This window comes from Oncorhynchus kisutch, linkage group LG16 (genome assembly GCF_002021735.2).
Source record: "Oncorhynchus kisutch isolate 150728-3 linkage group LG16, Okis_V2, whole genome shotgun sequence".
In the NCBI taxonomy this organism is placed as follows: domain Eukaryota; kingdom Metazoa; phylum Chordata; class Actinopteri; order Salmoniformes; family Salmonidae; genus Oncorhynchus; species Oncorhynchus kisutch.
In genome coordinates, this window is record NC_034189.2 from 46043230 (window position 1) to 46068672 (window position 25443).

Here is a 25443-nt window from a genome sequence, read left to right on the forward strand (position 1 = left end):
GAAGGGCAGGCGTGGGTAGCGGTGAGCGTTCAAAGTTGTCAATGGTTTTCAGCTCTAAAGGTCACCTGTTGCTGAGTCTCCACACTACAAAAGGCTCTGGGAAGGACTGATAGAAGTCAGCTTTGAACAGCCTTCATCTGGCAGACCACCGCCTGAGTTCAAACAGCCTAGAGGGGTGTGTGTGCAGAAACTGCACTCTAAAACACATTTCATTGGTCATATACACATTTAGCAGATGTTATTGCGGGTGCAGCGAAATGCTTGTCACAAAAACCAAAAAATAAATACTGCAAAGTTGCTTAGGAGCTAGAAGCAGAGCTGCCATGTCTGCCAACGCCATCTTGTCAGAACACAGAATGGTGATAAGAAAGACCTGTGGATAAGGAGGAATGTTTTCTGGCTGTTCCGCCTATAGATAGGCCTGTAAACACACACACACACACACACACGCATCCTTTGCCCTCATCGTCAGCAGTGCAAGAGAGCACAAACTAATTGAGGTGATGGGAACTAGAAGCCTCTAAAAGGTGTTGAAAGAACTAAACGTCTTGGCAAAAGTAGTGAATTCACTTTATTCGTTTTTTGATGAATCTACAACAACGAGAAGGACACAGGGGTGAAATAAACAGATGACTCTGAAAAACCCAAAACAACTGACATTTATTGTTGATGCAAGATCTCCCCCTTTTTTCTCCCCAATAAGCAACTTTATCAGTCTCTAAAGAAACTTTATTACAACAAAGAAAACGTACAAATAGGAAACGTTTTATTACTACACAAGACATTTAGGAGTAGAAACTAGCCTATCAGGAAATACAAAGCAAACCCAGGAAGCAGTTCTTCACCATGTTTAATCCAGATTGGCATGATACCATGTTGGCCCCTTAGATTATGTTCACGCTGCTTTCGAAAAGAACCTGAATATGGCAATATTCCAACCAAATGTCATGGGATCATGTATATTACACAGCACTGCAAGAGATGGGTAAAAGTTCTTTCAGTTGGATCTTCAAATCAAGGTGGCACCCAATCTAAAAAAGGGGTTAACAGAATTTAAAAACACAGGATCATTGTAATGGACTAAATGTTCTGGAAAAACAAACTGCCTCGTATCCAATGCTGCTTTGTCGTCAGAGAAAAACATGGACTGTGGCTCAAATGTAAAGTGTTTTCCTCTCCTCACGTCATCTCCTTCGTCTGCACAGATCCATCTTCCACGTCAGTGCAGGTGAAGGGAGAGGAGGACGCTACTTAAACTAGAGAGATAGACAAACCCAAGGAACAGTCAAATGTGTCCTCACCCGCTGTCCCCTCCTTTCAACCAAGAATGAAACAGTATTATACGTCACCACAGAAAGACAGAAATGACCAACAATGTGACAAACGTTGATTTTTCATACAGGAGAGGCATTTGCACCGGTGCAGAGTTTGACACCACTAGGGCCAGGAGGTTTCCCTGAACAGGTCACAGTCAGGAAACAACTTGAAAAAAGGTAGAGCCATAGAGAATAATAGTGGCCAAAATGCCGTTTTAGCCTGGGCAGCTCCATTGAGGACTTCCGCCATTTTAAAGTAGTCAACCGGATGGGGGTTACTATGGGTTGTAGCCTCAATGGTAGTGCCCATGTGGTCACAGATAAGAGGCATCCTCTTCCGTATGGGTAGAGTGGAAAGGTCAAAAGAAGGTCACGAGTAGGGCCATGAGTTTTTCCAGAGCACATGAAATGACAAGGACCACAGGAGGTCGGTGCACCTTAATTGGGGACGGAGGCTTGTGCTAATGGCTGGAGCCCGAATCAATGAAATGTTACATACAAACATGGTTCCACGCTCCAGTCCAGACATTATGAGCCATCCTCCCCTCAGCAGCCTCCACTGACAAGGGCACATAAAACACTCCTAGCCCTAGTTATGGTAAGTAAATATATCTCACATTTTAAAAACTAAACAGTTTCACGGTTCGTTTCCCAATAATTATCCTCTTCCAACAATAAACACTTTGCACTGGTGCAAACTAGGGCACGTTCCAAATGGCACCCAATTTCCCTATGTAGTGCACTACTTTTGGCTTCAGTAGGGCACTATATATAGGGAATTGGGTGCATTTCCGATTTGCCCTTCGTGAATATGGTTCAGAGTTGAATCTATACAGCAGTATCTCAAACTACACCAGAAGCCTCCCCCCCTTAACTCTCTCCATATTATTAAGAACCTGTGATTTAACATCTTTTCTCAATTAAAATACAGAAAAATCCTTAATAGAAAACAATCATTTTCTTTTCATCTATCGTTACGAGAGACAGGAGATATCCCTAACAGCTTGACCTGGCCAGGAAACACTCTGGACTCTAACGTTAGTTGTAGTTCCTAACTACATAATGATCCAATAAAGAGGGTCCCTCCTGGCCCTAGTTGTGTCTGAGTTGAACAGTGAGGTACTGTAAAAACACACACCGTCTCTTTTCAAACCAAGTTGGTCTGAATCAACTCATTTCGCAGGTCATCGGTTGTGACAGAAATATCAAAACATGTCATGATATCAAAATTCACTTTACAGTATTTACAAAACAAACCAAAGACAGATGGAGACGTCACAAAAGGAGAGAGGTGGTTGGGGAGGGGGAGGGTGTAGGTGTAGGTAGGCCGATTGGTTGGTTGTGTGTGAGTAAGGACAAATGTTGTCCTCTTGGGGGGGGGGGGGGGGTGTCTTGCCAGTTACCATGGCAATTGCCACACCACCTCCTGATTGGCTCAGCTCTGTTACAAGAGTCCTTTAAGCATCCAAGCAGAATCATTTCACAGAAGGTCAGAAGAACTGCCCTCTGGGTAAAAAAAATTGATAAAAACAAAAACCAGACACTTCCAAGATGTCTTCCTCTAGGTGGATGCTGATTGGTGCAGAGTGATTCCGGAGTGTGCAGATAGAACAGGTTGACAATAAGTCTGTCTCAAAGGAAGATTAAACAAATAAATACAACTGTGCATCCTCTGCATGTTCAGGGTCACTTAGTCTACTACAGAGAAAACGCCTTCTCGGGGGGGATGGAGAGGGACATTACAATTTAAAGTACCATGATGGACCAAGGTGCTGTTCTCTGACTGGGCAGTAGATTGTGTATATCCTGTGGGTTTTCCTTAAGGAGACTAGTGAAGGTTCACCGTCCTGTGACGTTACTAACGAAGAGGTCATCAGTGGGTGCATGCCCTTTCAACAACAACAAAAAAAACTCCAGAAATTAAATCCTACATTTTAAAATAAACAGAATCATAATATTATTAAATCATAACAATAAAATATTATAAAAGAATAGCAATAATACATTACATACAGAGTAATGGAAAACATCACAACACTTGTTTTTTAAATGTATACACAGAGTGAACGAGGGGGGAGGGGGAGCTAGAGGACACTTCCATGTCTAGGTCCCAAATGACACCCTATTCCTCTAAAGTAGTGCACTACATAGGGAAAAGGGGATCATTCGAGATTCGTTCCCTGTATCCATTAGAAACAATCAAATCCATTAGAAACAATAAAAACATCAAAATAAAAGTGAATGCCAATGTAAATGTTTGTCGAGCTTCCAGACAGTTACTGACAGAACCCTACCATGCTGTGTCCTGAAGGGTGTCCATGTTATCCAGTCTCTCCATCATCCCCTCTCTCATTGTCCAGACCCTGACAAGAAGTCAGAGAGGCAGGGGGCAGGGTTAGAGAGTAGGGATTTCCTGTGTCTCTGTTTCCTGTCTAGGCCACAGACAGCGTCGGGAAGCTCCGCCTTCACTAGAGGCCCAGCATGCCCCAGGGCTGTCCTAGAAGCCTGGGTAGCGGCGAGAGTTCAGGGGGTGGAGGTGAGGTGGGAAAGGCAGAATGAGTCCGATCCAAGGTGAGGGGTTGGAAAATCCAGGTGGAAAGGTACAAAAACAAAATAACCAAAAGAAAATACAAAAATAAAGAAATTAAAATTACACACTCATCGTCATGTTGGGTGAATACTGTGAAGAGAGAAGGGGGGGGGGGGGGGGGGGGGGGGGGGGGGGGAGTGGTAGACATGAGTGAAAAATGTAAACGCTACAACAGTACATACCAGGTCACCCACCCTGGTTCTTGAGGGGTCAAGGTATAAGGGTCAGGGGGTCATCGGCCAGCAGTACTCACACTTTCACTTTGGAATGGGTTGAGGAAGTTTCCACCCATCTCTCCATCGTCCCGCGGCGTCCCGGGAGGGTTGCTCATACCCCCCATGTTGTTAGGAGAGTTCTGGATAGATAGAGAGTAAGATAACTCTATAAATATGTTGTACCACAAGTTATTTGACCAGCAGCTCCAAGACATGTCCCTCTGTCTGTTTGAGAGATTGAAGGGGATTTATATTCACCTTTGGCAACCCGTCCATGTCCCCAGAGCCTGAGAGACCATGAGAGAAAGATGAGATTCAAAACAGTTCATCTGAACATTTTGTCACCCTTACGACTGCATTAATAACAGGTTTCATAACCCTGTCATAGCACCCACCTAGTGAGCCGTTCATGTGGTGAGGTTCCATGGCTCCCATAGCTCCCATCGGTCCATCAGGCCCCGGGCCCATAGGGAACTGGGAGAGAACACACACACACAACATAAAGATGTCTCAGTGAAACTGGACCTTCGGACTAGTTTTATTGCCCTCTCTAATCAGCAGGGGGATAAAGTCCTACTGTATCGTGGTGTCACCCTGCGTGACGTCACGCGGTGGAATACGACGTGTAATGTGACTCACGTTGGGTCTGTTTCCTCCTGGTCCTATAGGGTTCATCATAGTGTAGATGTTTTCACTGGAGTTGTTGGAGTCTGGGGGAGACGAACACAATAGTACAACATTAGTCCACAGAGAGAGAGAGGCAACACACAGTGTCTAAATATAGTACTGGTGCTGGGGGGACATATTTAAGAGACGCACCACCTGGGCTGGGCATGATGGGAGTTCCGGGCGGCCCCCCTCCTCCTGGAGGACCCTGGGAAACAGATCAAAAGGGGTCAATAAGAACAGTGCACACAATTTCCCCATTTCTACAGCTAAGGAACAGTTTTAGAACTGACAAGTTATTGAAAACACTGACGGTTGGCTACTCACCACATAGTGGCCGGGAGATGAGGAAGAGTATTGTATCTGTGATGAGAGAAGGGAAACTAGAGGTTAGGGGGGGGGGGGGTTCATAGTTACTGCCGGGAGAGATTCTCAACTAACCAGTAGTTCTTTCCTCCAGCAACAAGAGGGCAGTATTGTAAATACATCTTAAATAATAATAATTGTAATGAATCATCTAATCTATGGCAAATTGAGCGAGGAAACAACTTACTGAGTTCGCATTGGGACCAGGCCATGGTCCTCTACCACCAGGTCCCCTGAGAGACAAAGACAGACTTTAAGTATAGGGAAACACTGCCATAAACCAAGAGAACAACAGTTCAACATTCATGATGTCGGGGCCTTCGATATTCAACCATGAAGCTGGTGCTATGGGATAGACTGTATTTCTCCCTATGGAGGGAACACTTACATGTTCATCCCAGGCATAGGACCACCCATGGAGTTAGGAGGGGGTCTCATACCCCCGTAGTTCTACATAGAGAGAAGAGATACACGGTGTCAAAATGAGAGTGTGTGTGTGTGTGTGTGTGTGTGTGTGTGTGTGTGTGTGTGTGTGTGTGTGCGCGCGCGCACACGCTTACACTTACCTGTGGACCCATTGGCCCCATTCCTCGTGGAGCGTTCATTCTCATTGGCCCGCCCATATTAGGATGTCCTATAGGAGAAAAGATGACAAGAACACAGTCTTAACACCAACACACACTGGTAGTTAAAGACACTATGTGATGGTCTAATATGGATAATTCGATTCACTTAGCAAACACTTTTATCCAATGAGACGGTCACCTCCACACCTAATCCACATATGGTCAGTCTGAACCTGGAAGGCAGGGTTTATGGCAGGCAACAGACTAAACTCTCCTCTAACCTCATTAACTGGGACCCCTGTTGGGTTAAACAGTACTCTATAATCTGAAGCTGTAATCTCAAGCCAAAACTCAGAGACCCACACTATCCTATCTTCTACCCAGATGACCCCTAGATCTGTGAGGTCCTGGGGGCACCAGCGTTCTCAGAGAGGAACGCCACTTGAAAAACTGCAAGCTTACATAAACACAAGCATGAATAATGTACACACACACACACACACCTTGTGGTCTGGTGGGGTCCATGCTGTTTGGCAGGAGAGGCTGAGAACCAGGGATTCCCCCGGGAGGCTGAGGGAAACAGATGGACGATAGAAGGGGCGATGGTGAGTATGGACCACCAGCACATACCTACCTGGAAGTGCATGTTCAGCTGTATAGGTGAGCGTGTGGTCCATACCTGATTTGGCATTCGGAGAGAGGGGCGGGGTCCACCTGGAAACCGTGGCGACATGAAAGGCTGAGAGAGACAGAGAGAGAGTTTGTCATTCCCACTGAAAAGGAGTTGAGCAGACAGATGGACAGAGTGTGAATGGAGGAAGGGACTGAGAACACAGAAAAATAAAACAATGAGCCGGCTAATTAACGAGATATTTTACAGAGGAAGCTTGTCTTCAAGGATGCAGGCGTCTCTCTCATCCCTTAGCCTTACATGTAGTGGTACATGTAGAGCATTGTGTGTGTTCTGTCTGTCCCGTCCACTCAGTGTGTAGGTCCACAGTGGCTCCTCTTTAGTTTTATTGATGAGGGGTTGGTGGAGTGTGTCTGTGTGGAGGCTAAAGCTTCAACCCCCCCCAGAACAGCTCCAGAGGAGAGTCAATTATTTATGTGTGTTTGTTACCTGTCCGTGTGGTCCCATGCCGTGGGGGGGCTGTGCGTGAGGAGACTGCTGGGAGCCTGGCGGACCCTGAGAGAAGAGAAGAGTGACATCAGAGAGGAGCTAACAACTACAGCTGCAGGAGCAAGCCAATCAGGGATGTGGAAGAGAAGCTAGGCAGTAGCCAATCAGAACACAGAGGGGGAGAGGAGGGCATTTTTCCTAATCCATGGTAAGAGGGTGTCTTCACCACTAGAGGGCAATGTTGACACAACTATAAAACACAGCTCAGAACAACAGTGGATCAGAGGAGCCTACAGCATGTTTGGTCACCGTCCACCCCACACAGTTCTACATCAGGACATGCAACAAGACTGAGGAACTGCTTGAATGTGCATGAATGGCTTCAGGTTTGTTTTGTGAATTGTGTGGGTCTTCAATTTTTTATTAGCGAACAAACACCAAGCACACACATGATAATAGCAACACAGGCATAATTGCAGCAAGCAGCTCTTGCTAATGATAAGGCCACTTGTACAAAAAGGACAACAAGCACAGACACCCTCCTCCCTCACTTGTGTTATAAATAGCACTTCCGTGCCTCTCCTCTTTTCTCGCTCCCTCACTATTCTCTTGCCATCTCCCACTTTCACCGACTTCCTCCCTCCCTCCCATTCTTTCATTTCAGCTCTCTCCAGTTCTCTCTTCCACTCTCGACAGACAATGAAGTGATAGCCACAGAAACAAACACATTGAGGCCCATCTCTCTCCGTTCCACCTTATCATCGCCGCTGCCAAATGCCAGGGCTGTCCATCACGCTGTCTGGCTTTGTGTGTGTGTGTGTGTGTGTGTGATCTATATATGAGAGGAGAGAGGGATTATTGGAGGTGGAGAGAAAGAGGGGGGTGGAGAGAAAGAGAGAGATGTGAAAAAGAAGTGTGAGGAGATCTAGGAAGAGAGGGAATAAAGTAATGGATGATGAAGATGATTGGTGGAGTGGAGGGAGGGAGTTTTACCATGCGTAAAGTGAGAGGCGAGGGAGGTAGCAAAAGAGATGGATGAAGAGGTGTATTACCTGGAAGAATCCAGGCGGCATGGGTCCTCCTGGCATACCATCATTAGGAGGCATATTCCCCATCACAGGACTGGGGGCTGCTGCCGCACTCTGCAACACACACACACACACACACACACACACACACACACACACACACACACACATTAAAAGATGAAGCACAGAGTGACACAGACACAGACCATCCTAAACCCTGCCCTTTCCACTTTGTTAAACTGACACACACCTTGTCTTTATACATTTATGCTAATTCTGCCCGTGAACAGGCCACTGAGTCCCTGGGGACAACATTAGGGTCACCCTCCCCTCCCACAGCCCTAACCTCACCTCCCCCTCCCCCAGCCCTAACCTCACCTCTCCTGGCCCTAACTTCACCTCCCCCAACCTCACCTGGCCCTCCCACGGCCCTAATCTCACCTCTCCTCCCCCGGCCCTAACCTGGCCCTAACCTCACCTCTCCTCCCCCGGCCCTAACCTCACCTGGCCCTCCCACGGCCCTAATCTCACCTCTCCTCCCCCGGCCCTAACCTGGCCCTAACCTCACCTCTCCTCCCCCGGCCCTAACCTCACCTGGCCCTCAAACGGCCCTAACCTCACCTGGCCCTAACTTCACCTCCCCCTCCCACAGCCCTAACTTCACCTCTCCTCCCCTGGCCCTAACTTCACCTCCCCCGGCCCTAACCTCACCTCACCTGGCCCTAACTTCACCTCCCCCAACCTCACCTGGCCCTAACTTCACCACCCCCAACCTCACCTGGCCCTCCCCCGGCCCTAACCTCACCTCTCCTCCTCCCCCGGCCCTAACCTCACCTCTCCTCTCCTCTCCTCCCCCGGCCCTAACCTCACCTCTCCTCCCCCGGCCCTAACCTCACCTCTCCTCCCCCGGCCCTAACCTCTCTTCCCCGTCGCTCTCACTTCCATTTGCTCACTCCCCCTCTCTCATCTCTTGCAGTAGCTAGTCGAAGCTGTTGCTATGGAGACTGGTCCTTTGCTCCCCGTGCCTCTAGCATCCCCCTCTCAGAGAGAGGGGGAGAAGAGGGAGGTAAGAGAAAGAGACCGAGAGAGAGACAGAGTGACGGATTTTCAGTAACAACCTCTAGCCAGGCCCTAACCACTTGTGTGGATATGAAATAATTGGATAGATATAGGCAATATGGTGAAAACTCCACCTATCATACCAGATGGCAAGGTTCGTATAGAAACACCATTAACCAGGCTACTGGCATCATGCTTGACATATCGACAAAACACAGACAAATCCTAAATCCTACACATCAATGACAAATAACTGTACATCAATAAAGCTACATGGTGGACTATCACTCACCCACACAAACAGAAATAAATGTCAACACACAGTGACAGGAAGCACCACAGGGGAAGGTTAATGTCTGGCTCAGCCTATAGGAATCCACCACCATGAATAATTAATCAACAAATCAAAATTGATGATTTGATTGGGCGATGTGGTATGTGGCTCACCGATACTGAATGGAATTGATCTATCCAGCCCACACACACAGAGAGAAAATGGACAGATCAATGGTGCTCAACACATTGACCTTTTCAATGGTAAGACAAACAAACACTGGAAGATGGAGAGAGGGAGAGAGAAAGAAAAAGGGGGAGAGAAGAGTGGTAAATCCCCCCCCCCTCCCACAAAAAAAGAGATGAGTGTAAAGGGGGCAACATGAGAGAGGGAAGGCGGCAAAGAGAGTTACAGGAGAACTAAATCATTCGTTTTCTATGGACTCTGAGGCCACACACACACAGAGACAGAGACGCACACCCCCCCCCCCGCCAGAATGCTCTACATGGATATAGACACACACCTTGTGTGTTTGAGTGACCATCTGGTCCTCGAGACTGGCAAACTGGCACTTCACTCAAACAGTTGCCAGCCACGGCAGACAAAACAGAGCACACAAAGCATGCACACACACTGTTAACCAGCTCTCTCTGGCACCGAGGATGTGAAAGCCCCCCTTGCTCTGGGCCAGATGCCAGGGCTGCAACACACACAAACCCACCCACAAATCCCTGGCTTAACCCCGGCCCAATGCTGGGCTTACTGGATTAAGACCTCCATTCCATTATCTCCACACACTGACGATAGCCACACACACACACACACGGGAAGAGGCGGGACGAAGACACACACACACACACACACACACACGTGGGCCGGTCACTCACGTAATCATGGAAGGCCTTGGCCTCGCTGGAGTGTTCGCAGTTTTCCCGTCTGTCCGGCGCAGCGCAATACAAATCCCAGAATACACTGCAACAGGAAATAGAGGAAGAGGGTTCATGTCAGGGAGCACCTGATGAGCCAATCGAGGCGATAAAGAGGTCAAGCGAACTCCACCAAAGCAATTGAATTGCCATGGAGACGCATGAAGGACCGTGGGGGAAAGATCCCGACTCTTCTCATTGCCCCCCAGCAAAATCAGCCGACATTTAGGCTATTGTTGACATGTGTATTTCACACTATGTTGAGGTAGAAATCTCAATATAATACTTGTATGGATGTCAACCCCAACACGTGTTCATGTCATCATTACAATTAGAGGTCAGCTGATTAATCGGAATGGCCGATTAACTTGAAAATCGGCCCTAATTTTCCTAACAATCGGAAATCACTATTTTGGGACACCGATTTGGCAGATGTAAAAAAATATATATATTTTACACACCTTTATTTAACTATGCAAGTCAGTTAAGAACACATTCTTATTTTCAATGACGGCCTAGGAACGGTGGGTTAACTGCCTTGTTCTGTGGCAGAACGACAGATTTTTACCTTGTCAGCTCGGGGGATTCAATCTCCAACCTTACTAGTTAACTAGTCCAACGCTCGAACCACCTGCCTCTCATTGCACTCCACGAGGAGCCTGCCTGTTACACGAATGCAGTAAGAAGCCAAGGTAAGTTGCTAGCTAGCATTAAACGTATCTTATAAAAATCAATCATAATCACTAGTTAACTACACATGGTTGATGATATTACTAGTTTATCTAGCTTGTCCTGCGTTGCATATAATCGATGCGGTGCGCATTCGTGAAAAAGGACTGCCGTTGCTCCAATGTGTACCTAACCATAAACATCAAAGCCTTTCTTAAAATCAATACACAAGTATATATTTTTAAACCTGCATATTTAGTTAATATTGCCTGCTAACAAGAATTTATTTTAACTGGGTAAATTGTGTCACTTCTCTTGCAGAGTCAGGCTATAATGCAGCAGTTTGGGCCGCCTGGCTCGTTGAACTGTTTGAAGACTATTTCTTCCTAACAAAGACAGCCAACGTCGCCAAACGGGGGATGATTTAACAAAAGCGCATTTGCGAAAAAAGCACAATCGTTACACGACTGTACCTAACCATAAACACCAATGCCTTTCTTAAAATCAATACACAGAAGTATATATGTTTAAACCTGCATATTTAGCTAAAAGAAATCCAGGTTAGCAGGCAATATTAACTAGGTGAAATTGTGTCACTTCTCTTGCGTGCATTGCACGAAGAGTCAGGGTATATGCAACAGTTTGGGCCACCTGGCTCGTTGCGAACTAATTTGCCAGAATTTTACGTAATTATGACATAACATTGAAGGTTGTACAATGTAACAGCAATATTTAGACTTAGGGATGCCACCCGTTAGATAAAAATACGGAACGGTTCCGTATTTCACTGAAAGAATAAACGTCTTTTCGAGATGATAGTTTCTGGATTCGACCATATTAATTACCTAAGGCTCGTATTTCTGTGTGTTATTATGTTATAATTAAGTCTATGATTTGATAGAGCAGTCTGACTGAGCGATGGTAGGCACCAGCAGGCTAGTAAAAATTCATTCAAACAGCACTTTTGCACGTTTTGCCAGCAGCTCTTCACAATGCTTCAAGCATTGAGCTGTTTATGACTTCAAGCCTATCAACTCCTGAGATTAGGCTGGTGTAACCGATGTGAAATGGCTAGCTAGTTAGCGGGGTGCGCACTAATAGTGTTTCAATCGGTGACGTCACTCGCTCTGAGACTTGGAGTGGTTGTTCCCCTTGATCTGCAAGGGCCGCGGATTTTGTGGAGCGATGGGTAACGATGCTTCGAGGGTGGCTGTTGTCGATGTGTTCCTGGTTCGAGCCCAGGAAGTGGGGAAGAGAGGGACGGAAGCTATACTGTTACACTGGCAATACTAAAGTGCCTATAAGAACATCCAATAGTCAAAGGTATATGAAATACAAATGGTAGAGAAAAATAGTCCTATAAATACTATATTAACTACAACCTAAAACCTTACCTTGGAATATTGAAGTCTCATGTTAAAAGGAACCACCAGCTTTCATATGTTCTCATGTTCTCAGCAAGGAACTTAAACGTTAGCTTTTTTACATAGCACATATTGCACTTTTACTTTCTCCTCCAACACCGTTTTTGCATTATTTAAACCAAATTAAACAAGTTTCATTATTTATTAGAGGCTAAATAGATTTTTATTGATGTATTATATTAAGTTAAAATAAGTGTTAATTCAGTATTGTTGTAATTGTCATTATTACAAACAAAAAAATAATAAATGTATATATTTTTTTAAAACATTTATTATTATTTTTTTGTTTGTAATAATGACAATTACAACAATACTGAATTATATATATATATTTAATACCGATTATTTGAGGACCATAAAAAGCCGACACCGATTAATCGGCCGGTAAACATTTTTTTTAATCGGTATCGGCTTTTTATGGTCCTCAAATAAATCGGTATTAAAATCATATTCGGCCAACCTCTATTACAAATCGATCGCATTATATAGTTAAAAACAACTGACCACCAGCAATTTCTGTATGCTAGCTAGGCTAACCAGCTTAATACGAACAGCAGTTAGCATTTAGCAGTCACTTCTAAACGTTACTTGGAGAAAACAGCTAACATATATCCAAATGGGACTTAAGTAACCACATTGTGGGCCTGTTACAGTCGATAAATGGCAACTTTGTTAGAACGTGTGTCACTGCCTCCTTTACCACATCTATGTACAGTACATATGTTATTCACCACACACACACGTATCTGAATGTAAATGGTACGTTGTGGTGATATTCTAATGGAATACAAACGCGTGAACACAAGAAGATGTGCACGCAAGGGGCCGAGATACTCACCACCACCACGAGTGCAGGAATCCAGGAGGCTCCCCTAACGTAATATTCTTTTCCCATCGTATCTGAAAGAGAGAGAGCAACATGATGTCTAGTTCTAAACTCATTCCACTGAGGGCTGAGTGTCTGCAGGTTTTCACTCCCTTTGTACTTGATTGATGAATTAAGGTCACTGATTAGTAAAGAACTCCCCTCACCTGGTTGTCTAGGTCTTAATTGAAAGGAAAAACCAAAAACCTGCAGACACTTGGCCCTCCGTGGAATGAGTTTGACACCCCTGGCCTAGAGGTTAAGAACACATAATCAGTCTGTCTCAGCCAGTCAACGCTGTCCCTCTTCGCGACCGCACTCTCCCTTATGCTCCTTCTTTCCTTACCTCTCAGTCAATGCCCTGTCACACCTCGTTCTAACCCTTTGTCAACGCCGTCCATTCCCCTTCGCTCTATCGGTCTCCCTCTACCACCATCTAGGCTACCGCTACCTGTCCACATCTCTCTACCTCAGTGTCTCCGTCTTTTCCTTTCAGTCATTCTGCACCTCACTCTAGTCCCTTACTTATTGGGAAGGACCAAAGTTGGCGACCACCAGGCTAGAGGTATGACGACATCGGACAGAAAGGTGTGCGTCTTACCTCTGACAAGAAGGTCTGTGCAGACTTCTGTGCTCCTACATGCAGCAGGTACTCATATACGTACAGCGCTAACCTGCAACAGAGGAGAACAGGACCTTGCATTAGCAAAACTGTAGAAAAAGCCATAGGAGTTAGCATTAGCAAAGATCTGGTTGAGGATTACAGAAACCTACTAGAACAACAAGGCTGACTGTGTGTGCACGGCAAGCTGCAGGCATAAGAGGTCGCTTAGGGCCCCAGGCCGCTAGGCTGTTTTTAGGAACTCAGTTCGGGGCCTCAACTTACTGTTGCGAATAGTAGAATACACAAGGTGCAAGTTCGAAATTTGGTAATGCATCAGCAATTTCTCTTATGTCAGTCACTAAATTACCCACACCAGCGAACAATTTTTTGATTAATTTACCAATCTAAACTTGTCGTAATCATGGCCAAATACCAAATACCCTTTCCAGCCGGAGCATTCTAATTTTGTAATAATAGTTAAACAATGGTTTAAAGCCATAATAACACCACCGTCCAATCACCAAATGTATTTCTGTAAACTGCCATTTACACATGATCTACAAGTAGATATATTAATGGTTTAGGGCTTTATGGGTGGGAACTTGTTTTTTTACTTCAATGAAAGGTCACAGAGCAAATCCTCCATTTGCCTCAGTGCCCTGGTAGATGACTGGAAGGAGAGTGGATCGAGTGCCATTTCGACCGCTTCAAAGCAGAAACAACCATGTGGATCAGATGAGGTAAGAAAGTTGCTTCTCCCTCCATTTCTGACATTTTTGGGGCAATTTCTTTCTGGCTGGAAAAACAAGAGAGCTAGATTTTCTGTGTACTGTCAAACATAGCTAAGTTTGTCGCTAGTATGGCCTAGTAAAAATCAGCAGGTAAACTAGCAGTTAAGAGCGTTGGGCCAGTAACCGAAAGGTCGCTGGTTCGAATCCCTGAGCTGACTACGTGACAAAAATATATATTTTGATCTGCCCTTGAGCAAGGCAATTAACCCCAACTGCTCCTGTAAGTCGGTCTGGATAAGAGGGTCTGCTAAATGACTCAAATGTCAATTAAACCAGATTGACCACTGTGCTCACACTGGTTTCACTTCACTTGCAGAGAAACCTAATGTGAGCTTGCCAGATCAGCCTGGTTTGGGAGGTTAAGGAAATACAGTATGCTTGATGCATGTCCCCCTGCCACCACAGGCTCCCCTTCCTTCCAACACCCCTCACCAGACCGCTTCATCCCTAGCCTCTCCCCTTCTGGTCCCCCCTCTTACCCCCCACTGGCCTTGCTTCCTAGTCCTACCAGACACCGGCTGCATACCAGCCTCCAGGTCCACCGCAGCTACTCTGAGATAGCCGACTCCTCTGCCCACCAGAGGCCCCCACCGTGGCTCCTCCATAACTCTCTCGTGCATGTTGTCCTTTCCTGTTCCCATATATCCTGCATGCCAGCCTGCCTACATGTTTGACACATGACTCATGGCCTTGGAGATGTAAAGGACATGTAAAGACTAAAATAATGTTGGGCTTTTAAATGGTTCCCGTTCTGACTCCTCATGTGATATTCTCTACATTATTACCCCAGGCCTGAGACAATGCACTCCTTAACGTTATTCTTTCAATAAAGTAGTCTTATTAATATTATATTATTACTTGTTTATGTCTTTGCTTATCACGTCAGACTAAATGCTATTTGTAATTTGTTTTGGAGCAGATGTGTTGAATATACTACGCAGATAAGTGTCTGATCAAGGAACATTCCATAGAATTCTTTTTAAATACCATTGGTCACTAAAACAACTTGTTCACAGTAAAAGGTATTTATATTCTGATTTCATATTATCAATCCTTACAAAACAAGAGACTCAATATGCTCTAAGTGTTTTTGATCTTCATTAGAAATGGTTGTAAATTGCAGTTTTTTTTTTGGGGGGGGGGGCATAGATTTTCATGTAAGATACATTTTCACAGGTGTTCTTTCTTGACTGATTGTCATTTGAGAGAGCAGTTTCTCAACATTCAAAATAGGTATGATGTCTTCATTATGCTCATTAATGCACACAGAGGTCATGATCCAGTGGAACAATCCGCTCAGGCTGGAAAGGGTTAACATGGCATACGTCATAAAGTGTAGAACTGCTGGAAATTCGCTTCAAAAAGCTAAAATATGTAACTTTTTGGGCGACCCGGCAAAAGTCATAGAAACGTGAGTTACAGATCTGTCACTCATTGAAAGCCTAAGAAGTAGTATCTCTTCTATGTGCGCTATTTCGATGCTTCCCATTTAAATTGTATTGTACTTTTGTTTTTGTACACCAGTTTTCAAACAGCTAAAAATGAAATATTTTTGGTTATGGAAACAATTTCACAGCAGTCTAGATGGTACAAATGATTCTCTACACTATGCTCACTTTTTTTGTCCAACAGAAATTTGGCGAACTATTAGAATTAAGAGAAATTTCTGCATAGTGCCTCTTTAAAAATGCAAACATTTCACCCCATGTAAAAATGGGTAGAATTGCAGAAAACTGTAAATCTTTTTCCCCCATACATATTGAACCATGACCTAAATGGTCCGAAAGTGGCTTCTTACACCTCAATACCAAAACATCCGGAAGATTAAGGTGCTCAAAGTTGACCCATTTCACATACCATGAGACAGCCATGTCTTCACCACTATAAAAGATAAAACAGTTGAGTTTGATATCATTTTTTTAAACTTACAAAAACAAGTTTGTCAAATTATATTATAATTTCATGAAAAACTTTTTTTTTTTATATTCGCATATGTTGTAGTTTAGACCTTTCATCATCTGAGGTTCGTGTTGTGCCTGCCATCAGTTGAGACGCAACAGCTTGCGAATACAATAGAAGTAGTTGATTCGGCCCATGTAATTTGAAAGTATTTAAATACTTATTTTCTGTGTATTTGAGTAACAAAATATACATGTATTTGAATCCAGGTCTGGTGTGCGTGTACAGTCGTAAGGGCCGTCTCACAGGACAGGACCGTAAATAGCTGAGGGGTGTTCCCACCCTGTGATCACAGATAAAACAACTGGTGAGACAGGACAAACACACTGCCAGAGAAGAGTACGAACCCTCTTAAGAGTAGGAGGTAATTGTGAGGTTGCAGCTCTTCAGACAGGCCAGCCTGTGATTTATGAGCCAGGCTGTCAGAGGTAGTGGTTCTAACACACAATTGTCTGTGGCTGCCTGGTGGTGTAGTAAAGTTTACTGTCAGTCTTGGGTCAGTTAAGCCTCTCACACACACCTGACCAATGCACAGGGCAGTCAATGATTTGAAAGTCACTTAGCTCTGAGACTGCTGGTTTAGAGTGTGGGTCTCTCAGCACACACACACACAAACTGATCAGTGTTCACAGTGAATAAAGTAACGCTGCCTATACTTTCAATGCATTTTCTCCCAAAAGGTGGGGAAATGTAGCCAGGCCACTGGGGGTTAACATCCCTTCTCTTATGATACGTGCCATGGGATCTTTAACATCCCATCTGAAAGACGGCACTCTACACAGGGAAACGTCCCCAATCACTGCCCTGGGGCACTGGGATATTTATTTTTTTAGATCACAGGAAAGAGTGCCTCTGCTTAGCTTCAGAGGCAAGCCAGAAGTGGGATGCATGGTAGGTAAACTGCCTTTACCCTCCACTACACCACTGACTTTGGTTAGTGTAGGTCTACTCTCTCACATACACACCATGTCTTCTCCTGACCGTTTACAGAAGGCTATGGTTAACGATCAAACTACCGATCTCCCCCACAAGGGCACTGATGAAATGTTTATGTGTGATGAGAGGCCTGTGTGTGTGTGTGCACGGGGTGGGGGGCTATGTGCACCTGGTCTGCTGCATTATTTAAGCTCACACATTGAGAGGAAGAGTTTCTTGAGCTGCAACATTGGGGAGATGTTTTGATGGGAAGGTAGTGTCTCTGCACACATGCACAATTACTCAGCAAAGGGACAGCTCATCTCCTCCCTCAGTCCCTTTCTCTCTCACACAAACTTCCCTCCTGATGTTCACCACCAGCACACCTGACATCCTGCCTGCGGCTGCAGACAAAACCCCTCTTTAAACATGGATAAGACAGCCCACCAGCAAACACTCTCCTTCTCACAGAAAAGAAACACAGACATTGCTCCATCTCAGAGCGACCGCACACACACACACCGCTCCGACTCACAGCACAGAGCAACCGCTTCAGTCAGACACTCAATAATTCAACACAGAAGAGATGAGGACTTGGAAGAGAGGAAGGGAGAACTGAGCATTGCAGAGGAGGGGAAGAAAGGAGAGGAGACAGAGGAGGAGAGGGAAGGGAGGTGAGGAGGCAGAAGAATAGAGACAGAGGGGAGGAAAATCAACAAAAGTTTGCCTTCTGAGCTAAGCTATGGTCTGCCCAGAGCTCAAGTTCTGAGGTTGATTCATAAAATCAATTAGGCTAGATTGTAGATGAACATAATCATATCAAGCACAGCAGCGACATACACAGAAGGAGCAGACAAATGTGTTGACAATTTATTTGCACATCCAAGGGACAGGGCTTAGAACAGCTTTAATTTAAATATGGACTGAAATGTGTGGGGGAAAGTATGGGCAAATAATAAGGCATCGGTTTTGTTGACATTTGGCAAGACAATGGCAAAAGAGAGCCATCTACAGCTTGTCAGTAAAGCTCAAATAAATCAGTACGAATAGCCTAGTAGTTGTGCATACTTATGAGTATCTGGTTCTGCAGGTTATACCATACACATTTGAAATCTCTTTAGAACCCAAATGACACATGTTGTGACAAACATGTTTAGGAAAGAAACATAAATGCAACACAGTAGCACTGGGTGGATACGATAAAGTTACTGTCGTACTAGCAGCCAGTTCAGCGGAACATCATCCTGTACGGACAAAACGGCATCCGTAGCTAGCAGACAAAGGGATAGGTAAGCTACCGCTATCTGAGCTAGCACACTACCTCGTTTGTAACTCCAACTATTCGGCTAAATGCTCAGCGTATTGGCCAATTTTAAATGATAGAAAAACTATTTTATAAAGGACACTTATTTTACTCTTTAATAAGGGCTAAATAAACTGTTTGGACACAGTTATCATACTTACCGCTAGCTAGCTCCTAGCCTACCTAGCAGTAACTCGCGTATGAAGGTACACATTCATACAATGTAGAGTGAGTTCGAATAGTTCCTTTTTGGAACGTTGGACACTCCTTTGTTACATTGAAACCAAACCGGTTACATTGGTTTCAACTTTGTAAAAGCTATCAATCGGCTACGTTATTTCACCATAAACTAATCCCAGGCTTCCTGAAACACACAAGCATCTTCACGAATGCATTGTTCCCAATACCCAGAGAAGTAGGGATGCTCTTTTCCACTCAATTCTAAAAATGCAACATATTGCAGACAGTTTTAAAACAAAGGATTTTTCCAATGTTGTTTAATATCGCCAATGTCATACATGAAGTTAATAATATACTGTACCGGATGAGAATGAAACTAGTAGGAATGGATACCTTGGTAGTAAGCTAACGTTTAGCTAGGCTAGCAATCAACCCCCAATAACTATTTGCTTGTTAGGGAGGGCTACAAGAATTCACCGATGCAAGGAAAACTTGAAAAACAATGACCCTAAACAACTACGGAGAGCATATCGTATCCTAATCTGCACCCTTTCTATGACAACAAGCGAGGTGGTGTATGTGAGCGTTGGAGATAACAGTAGATATCCTAGCACTAGTGTCTCTAGCTGGTGTTTGTGACATTGCACTATTCCCACTTACTTTTCTCTTGCTTGGTTATCTGAGGGCACAACAGCACCTTTCCCCTTGGCGTACATCCTTGAAGCTGGTTTCGATACTTTTTATTCAGTCCGGTTCCGACACCTGTCAAAGAAAGCGACCACGTACGATCTCCATAGCTACACAGCAGTAGTGTTCTCTCTCTCTCTCACTGTGCCCCGGTGTCTTTTTTTCTAGCAGGCTACATCCATCCTCAACATTGCCGATCCGAACAGGGGCTGCTGCCGTCGCGGGGAGCTTGAAACCGTCTGTTGGTGATCTTTTTTTTTTCAGTCGCTGTTCCAGGGTTTTACCCACGCTCCCCCTGTTATAGAATGGTGGGGGCTTCTTAAAGGGATAGATCCCTTTTTTTTGTTTATTTGCCAAACTAAATTATGATAGACTAGTCAGTGTTCTTCATTCCTGGGCTTGGAGTCCCACATGGATGTGTGCAGGGTTTTGATCACTAACATGCCTCTTTTAACAGTACCCTACATGCCTCTTAACAGTACCCTACTGTGCCCACATGGAACTGTGTGCTCTGTAAGGTATGTTCCGGCCAGGAATGGTATATAACAGCTCTGTGTGTCCTGTTTAGATATAGTTCTATGGCTGTGTTTACACAGTAAGCCAAATTCTGATAATTTTGCCACTAATTGGTCGTTTTACGAATCACATCAGACCTTTTCACGTCAGATCTTTTCACATCAGATCTTTTCCAGAGCTGATCTGTTTGGTGAAAGGACCAATTTAGTGAAGAAAAAAAGATCAGAATTGGGGTGCCTGTCTAAACACAGCCTATGTGCCGTGTGAGGGAATCATTAATCAAATGTGTACATGTATACCAAGTATGAAGTTGAGGGATGTGTGTGTGGCCTGTCCCTTTAAGAATGTGTGTGAGTGTGGGTGCAGTGCAGTGGCTGGGTGTGTGTGTGTGTGTGTGTGTGCAGGAGCGAAGTGATCTGCTTAAATGTTGCTCATCTGTGGGAAGGACACACTGACTGCATGTATGTGTCATTCTTGGGGTTAGCCACCTCCACTGTTTTCTACAGGACACACAGAAGCAAACACATTGTCCAAAAAAGGGGTAAAGAGAAGAGAGAGTGCAGAGCTAGGACACACAAACACTGTCTAGCTAGGCAGAGCTGTCAGTGTGCTTGTGTTGCTCCAATAGGGTAGAGAGTGAGGGAGAGTGTGTTTGTATCTACTCAGCTCTAGACCTCAAACTCTATCACTGTCTCATCATAGCATCAGTATCGATTGGCCTGAGCCCCCATACCTCTCAGAACACACATACTGTTGAGGGAATGTGCCTGTGTATGTGTGTATATTTCTGATAGGGTAGGATGATTCGTTAGGGTAATTATAAATCAACTCCACTCCTGGAATTCAGAGGTATTCACCCTAATGTACACACGCACACACACACATCTCACACACACTCCAAACAGGTTGTGTTCAATCGAGCCAGACCTGTATTTTCAATCACTCCAGAAGAGGACCTCTCAGAATATTACATTCACATGTTTCATTGCTAATTGAATGAGGCCATTTGACTCACCAATTAGGCTGTTTGTTGGATTTCTGGATCAGTATTCACTAGATTCCTATAGATGGCTTCGTCTCAAAGACTTGGGCCCCGTTTCAATGCTCTAAGAAAGAAAGAGGTTACTGGAACAGGGCTCTAACATGAGCATGTCAATACCACAATCTAGCTAGTAGAGAGTGTGTGAGTTTAAGTAGTAGCACATTGAATCAATGTGGTTAACTATTTTGCTTCTCACACTTCCTGATAGTTCTACTATCTCTCAGAATAGCTGTTACCTCTAACTACAGATCTAGGATCAGGTTACCCAACCTCACATTCTGATCATAACCATTAACAGGACTGAACAAGTGTCTGACCTGGGACCAGCTAGGCTGCGTTTACACATGCAACCCAATTCTATTCTGATTATTTTTCCACTAATTGGTATTTTGAGCAATCAGAAGAATTGGCCTGCCTGTGTAAACACAGCCTTAGAGTTAAGGGAAATGTCTACCTTCTCCTGTATCTCTCTAATCTCTGTTTTCTCTCAATACTTTCTATTTCTTTAGAATGTAATCTCTCTAAAGATCATACTGCCTGGTTTCTCTACGCCCCTATTTTCACTCTGTCTGAGGGGAAAACCACAGACAACCACTGCCTCGGTATGACGCTGCCTCTCCTTGCTTTTTCAGCCTCTTTTTCTCTCCTCTCCTTTCCTCTCCCCTTGTCTCCCATTCCACCCATCTTCTCCATCTTCTCCATCCTCCCCACTCCTTGTGCAAGCTGCAAACAGGTATATCAGTTGTAGGTGTTTTGCAACAATGTGTACCTGGACTGTATTTACACCTTACCTGCTCATGCTAATTACTCGCTAATGATTACCTGCTAATTACCATGTAAGTACATGGGTTTTAGCACCACAACATATAGGTGGACCATATTTCCAGAAACTAAATCAAATCAAATCCAATTTTATTTGTCACATACACATGGTTAGCAGATGTTAATGCGAGTGTAGCGAAATGCTTGTGCTTCTAGTTCCGACCATGCAGTAATAACCAACGAGTAATCTAGCTAACAATTCCAAAACTTATACACAGTGTAAAGGGATAAAGAATATGTACATAAAGATATATGAATGAGTGATGGTACAGAGCAGCATAGGCAAGATGCAGTAGATGGTGTCGAGTACAGTATATACATATGAGATGAGTAATGTAGGGTATGTAAACAAAGTGGCATAGTTTAAAGTGGCTAGTGATACATGTATTACATAAAGATGCAGTAGATGATATAGAGTACAGTATATACGTATTCATATGAGATAAATAATGTAGGGTATGTAAACATTATATTAAGTAGCATTGTTTAAAGTGGCTAGTGATATATTTTACATCAATTCCCATTATTAAAGTGGCTGGAGTTGAGTCAGTGTGTTGGCAGCAGCCACTCAATGTTAGTGGTGGCTGTTTAACGGTGGCTGATGGCCTTGAGATAGAAGCTGTTTTTCAGTCTCTCGGTCCCAGCTTTGATGCACCTGTACTGACTCGCCTTCTGGACGTTAGCGGGGTGAACAGGCAGTGGCTCGGGTGGTTGCTGTCCTTGATGATCTTTATGGCCTTCCTGTGACATCGGGTGGTGTAGGTGTCCTGGAGGGCAGGTAGTTTGCCCCCGGTGATGCGTTGTGCAGACCTCACTACCCTCTGGAGAGCCTTACGGTTGTGGGCGGAGCAGTTGCCATACCAGGCGGTGATACAGCCCGACAGGATGCTCTCGATTGTGCATCTGTAGAAGTTTGTGAGTGCTTTTGGTGGCAAGCCGAATTTCTTCAGCCTCCTGAGGTTGAAGAGGCGCTGCTGCGCCTTCTTCACGATGCTGTCTGTGTGGGTGGACCAAATCAGTTTGTCTGTGATGTGTACGCCGAGGAACTTAAAACTTACTACCCTCTCCACTACTGTTCCATCGATGTGGATGGGGGGTGTTCCCTCTGCTGTTTCCTGAAGTCCACAATCATCTCCTTAGTTTTGTTGACGTTGAGTGTGAGGTTATTTTCCTGACACCACACTCCGAGGGCCCTCACCTCCTCCCTGTAGGCCGTCTCGTCGTTGTTGGTAATCAAGCCTACCACTGTTGTGTCGTCCGCAAACTTGATGATTGAGTTGGAGGCGTGCGTGGCCACGCAGTCGTGGGTGAACAGGGAGTACAGGAGAGGGCTCAGAACGCACCCTTGTGGGGCCCCAGTGTTGAGGATCAGCGGGGTGGAGATGTTGTTACCTACCCTCACTAACTAAAATGGCAGGTTGCTGTTTTATAATGAACAAAAATATAAATCTCAACATGCAACAATTTCAAAGATTTTGCTGAGTTACTGTTCTTATAAGGAAATCAGTCATTTGAAATAAATGAATTAGGCCCAAATCGATAGATTTCACATGACTGGGCAAGGGCGCTGCCATGTGTGGGCCTTGGAGGGCATAGGCCCATCCACTTGGGTGCCAGGCCCACCTAATGGGAAGCCAGGCCCAGCCAATCAGAATGAGTTTTTCCCCACAAAAAGGGCTTTATTACAGACAGAAATACTCCTCAGCTCCCCCTCCCCTCAGACAATCCCGCAGGTGAAGAAGCCGGATGTGGAGGTCCTGGGCTGGTGTGGTTACACGTGGTCTGTGGTTGTGAGGCCGGTTTAACATACTGTCAAATTCTCTAAAACAAATGAACGTTGAATTCTCTTGCAACAGCTCTGGTGGACATTCCTGCAATCTGCATGCCAATTGCGGGCTCTTTCAAAACTTGAGACATCTGTGGCAATGTGTTGTGTGACAAAACTGCACATTTTAGAATGGCCTTTTATTGTCCCCAGCACAAGGTGCACTTGTGTACTGATAATCCTGTTTAATCAGCTTCTTGATATGCCACACCTGTCAGATGGATGGATTATCTTGGCAAAGGAGAAATGCTCACTAACAGGGATGTAAACAAATTTGTGCACAACTTGAGAGAAATACATTTATGTGCGTATGGAATATTTCTGGGATCTTTTATTTCATCTCATGAAACATGGCACCAACACTTTACATGTTCCGTTTATATTTTTGTTAAGTGTAGATATGAATCGTATCAGCGTGGTTGTAATCAGCCAGTGGAAAACAAAGGGGATCCAGAGGGAGAGAAAGAGAGAGATGTGGGAATTTGAGAGAGTTTACTAATATTCCGAGAGATTAAAGGAGAGAAAGAAAAAGAGAGGGAGAGAGAGATTGTGTGTGTGTCTGTATAAAGAGGTCAGACTGGGCTTATGAAACTGTCTATGACCTAACCTGCCCTATTTCTGACAGAACACAACTCTGTACAGTCATATCGTAGGCATACAAGCACACACACATGCACAGGCTTTGGGATCAGAATGTCAAATATCACCTCTTCAATCTAAGTAAAGTTTTGATACTGTGTGTCAATAATGGCAAACTTTTAAACAGTTGGAGCAGAGTCAAGTACATCTGACCTAAGAGTCCTGAAATAAAAACACATGGATGTTAAATAGGATCCAGATTGCATGTCCTCTTAAAGAAGGGTTTTAACAGTGGCACGCACTCACACATACATACACATGCTCACACACACACAGATTTTTCATTAAAGGAACACAGACTGTGGTGTGATCTGCTACTACACAGACAGTACACTGATGTTCTCGGCTTTTAACACTATTTCATTTAAATGTTGAATTCAATCAAACTCTTACTGCAATGGTTATCTGGTAATGTCTTTAGTGCTTTATTCCCAAAATGTCTAAATGGTTTTAGGTAAAATGACCACATAACTACTTTCCCAGGTATGTTTGCTGACTGAATAAATAATGCTCTATTCTATCCCACCTCCCAATCTCTCTCTAAATATTCTCTCTCTTTATCGCTTTCCCTCTCTCTCCCCTCCCCCTCTCTCCTCCCTCTCCCGTCTTTCCCATTCTTCCTCCCCCTCTCTCTCTCCTACTCCCTCCCCCTCTCTACCCTTCTCCCCCCTCTCTCCTTCTCCCTCCCCCTCTCACTCCTTCTCCCTCCCCCTTTCTCACCTTCTCCCTTTGCTCTCTCTCCCCTTCTCCCTCTCCCATCTTTCCCATTCCCCCCCACTCTCTCCTTCTCCCTTCTCCCTTCCCCTCTCCCCCCTCTCTCCTGCTGCCTCCCTCACGCTCTCTCTCCTTCACCCTCTCCCATCTTTCCCATTCTCTCTCTCCTTCTCCCTTCCTCTCTCTCCCCTTCTCCCCCCCTCTCTCCTGCTCCCTCCCTTGCGCTCTCTCTCCTTCACCCTCTCTCATCTTTCAACTTCTTCCTCCCCCTTTCTCTCCTTCTCCCTCACCCCCCTATCCCCTTCTCCATCCCCCTTTCTCTCCTTCTCCCCCACCCCTCTGTCTCCTTCTCCCTCACCCCT

The 25443-nt window shown here is 44.8% G+C and overlaps 1 protein-coding gene across 4 annotated transcripts; it reads right to left on the minus strand.

Moving 5' to 3' along the window:
- Positions 1-557: 557 nt before the first annotated feature.
- On the minus strand, positions 558-19797 carry LOC109879719 (single-stranded DNA-binding protein 3). Of its 4 annotated transcripts, none has more exons than XM_020471882.2 (18): positions 19497-19795; positions 13686-13758; positions 13058-13119; positions 10088-10172; positions 7892-7981; positions 6840-6905; positions 6399-6458; positions 6223-6289; positions 5720-5787; positions 5542-5603; positions 5341-5386; positions 5115-5150; positions 4941-4995; positions 4761-4831; positions 4517-4595; positions 4380-4408; positions 4160-4261; positions 558-3821 (listed from the first exon to the last, which is right to left on the minus strand). In XM_020471882.2, the coding sequence occupies exons 1-18, from the start codon at positions 19550-19552 to the stop codon at positions 3666-3668; spliced, it is 1263 nt and encodes a 420-aa protein (XP_020327471.1). In that variant the 5' UTR covers positions 19553-19795; the 3' UTR covers positions 558-3665. The 4 variants fall into 4 exon arrangements, with proteins under 4 accessions (XP_020327471.1, XP_031648466.1, XP_031648465.1 ...); XM_031792606.1 differs by having other exon boundaries at positions 559-3996; positions 4944-4995; positions 19497-19797; XM_031792605.1 differs by having other exon boundaries at positions 559-3996; positions 19497-19797.
- Between the last annotated feature and the right edge of the window lie 5646 nt (positions 19798-25443).

What these genes read in the sequence shown, in the direction of transcription:
- LOC109879719 (XM_020471882.2), bottom strand. Translation starts at nt 19,552, where the DNA reads ATGTACGCCAAGGGGAAAGGTGCTGTTGTGCCCTCAGATAACCAAGCA. An exon ending in CACAGACCTTCTTGTCAGAG is followed by an intron (nt 13,120 to 13,685) that starts GTAAGACGCACA and finishes TCTCTCTTTCAG; the next exon opens with ATACGATGGGAAAAGAATAT. An exon ending in ACCCATTCCAAAGTGAAAGT is followed by an intron (nt 3,822 to 4,159) that starts GTGAGTACTGCT and finishes GCCGCTACCCAG; the next exon opens with GCTTCTAGGACAGCCCTGGG.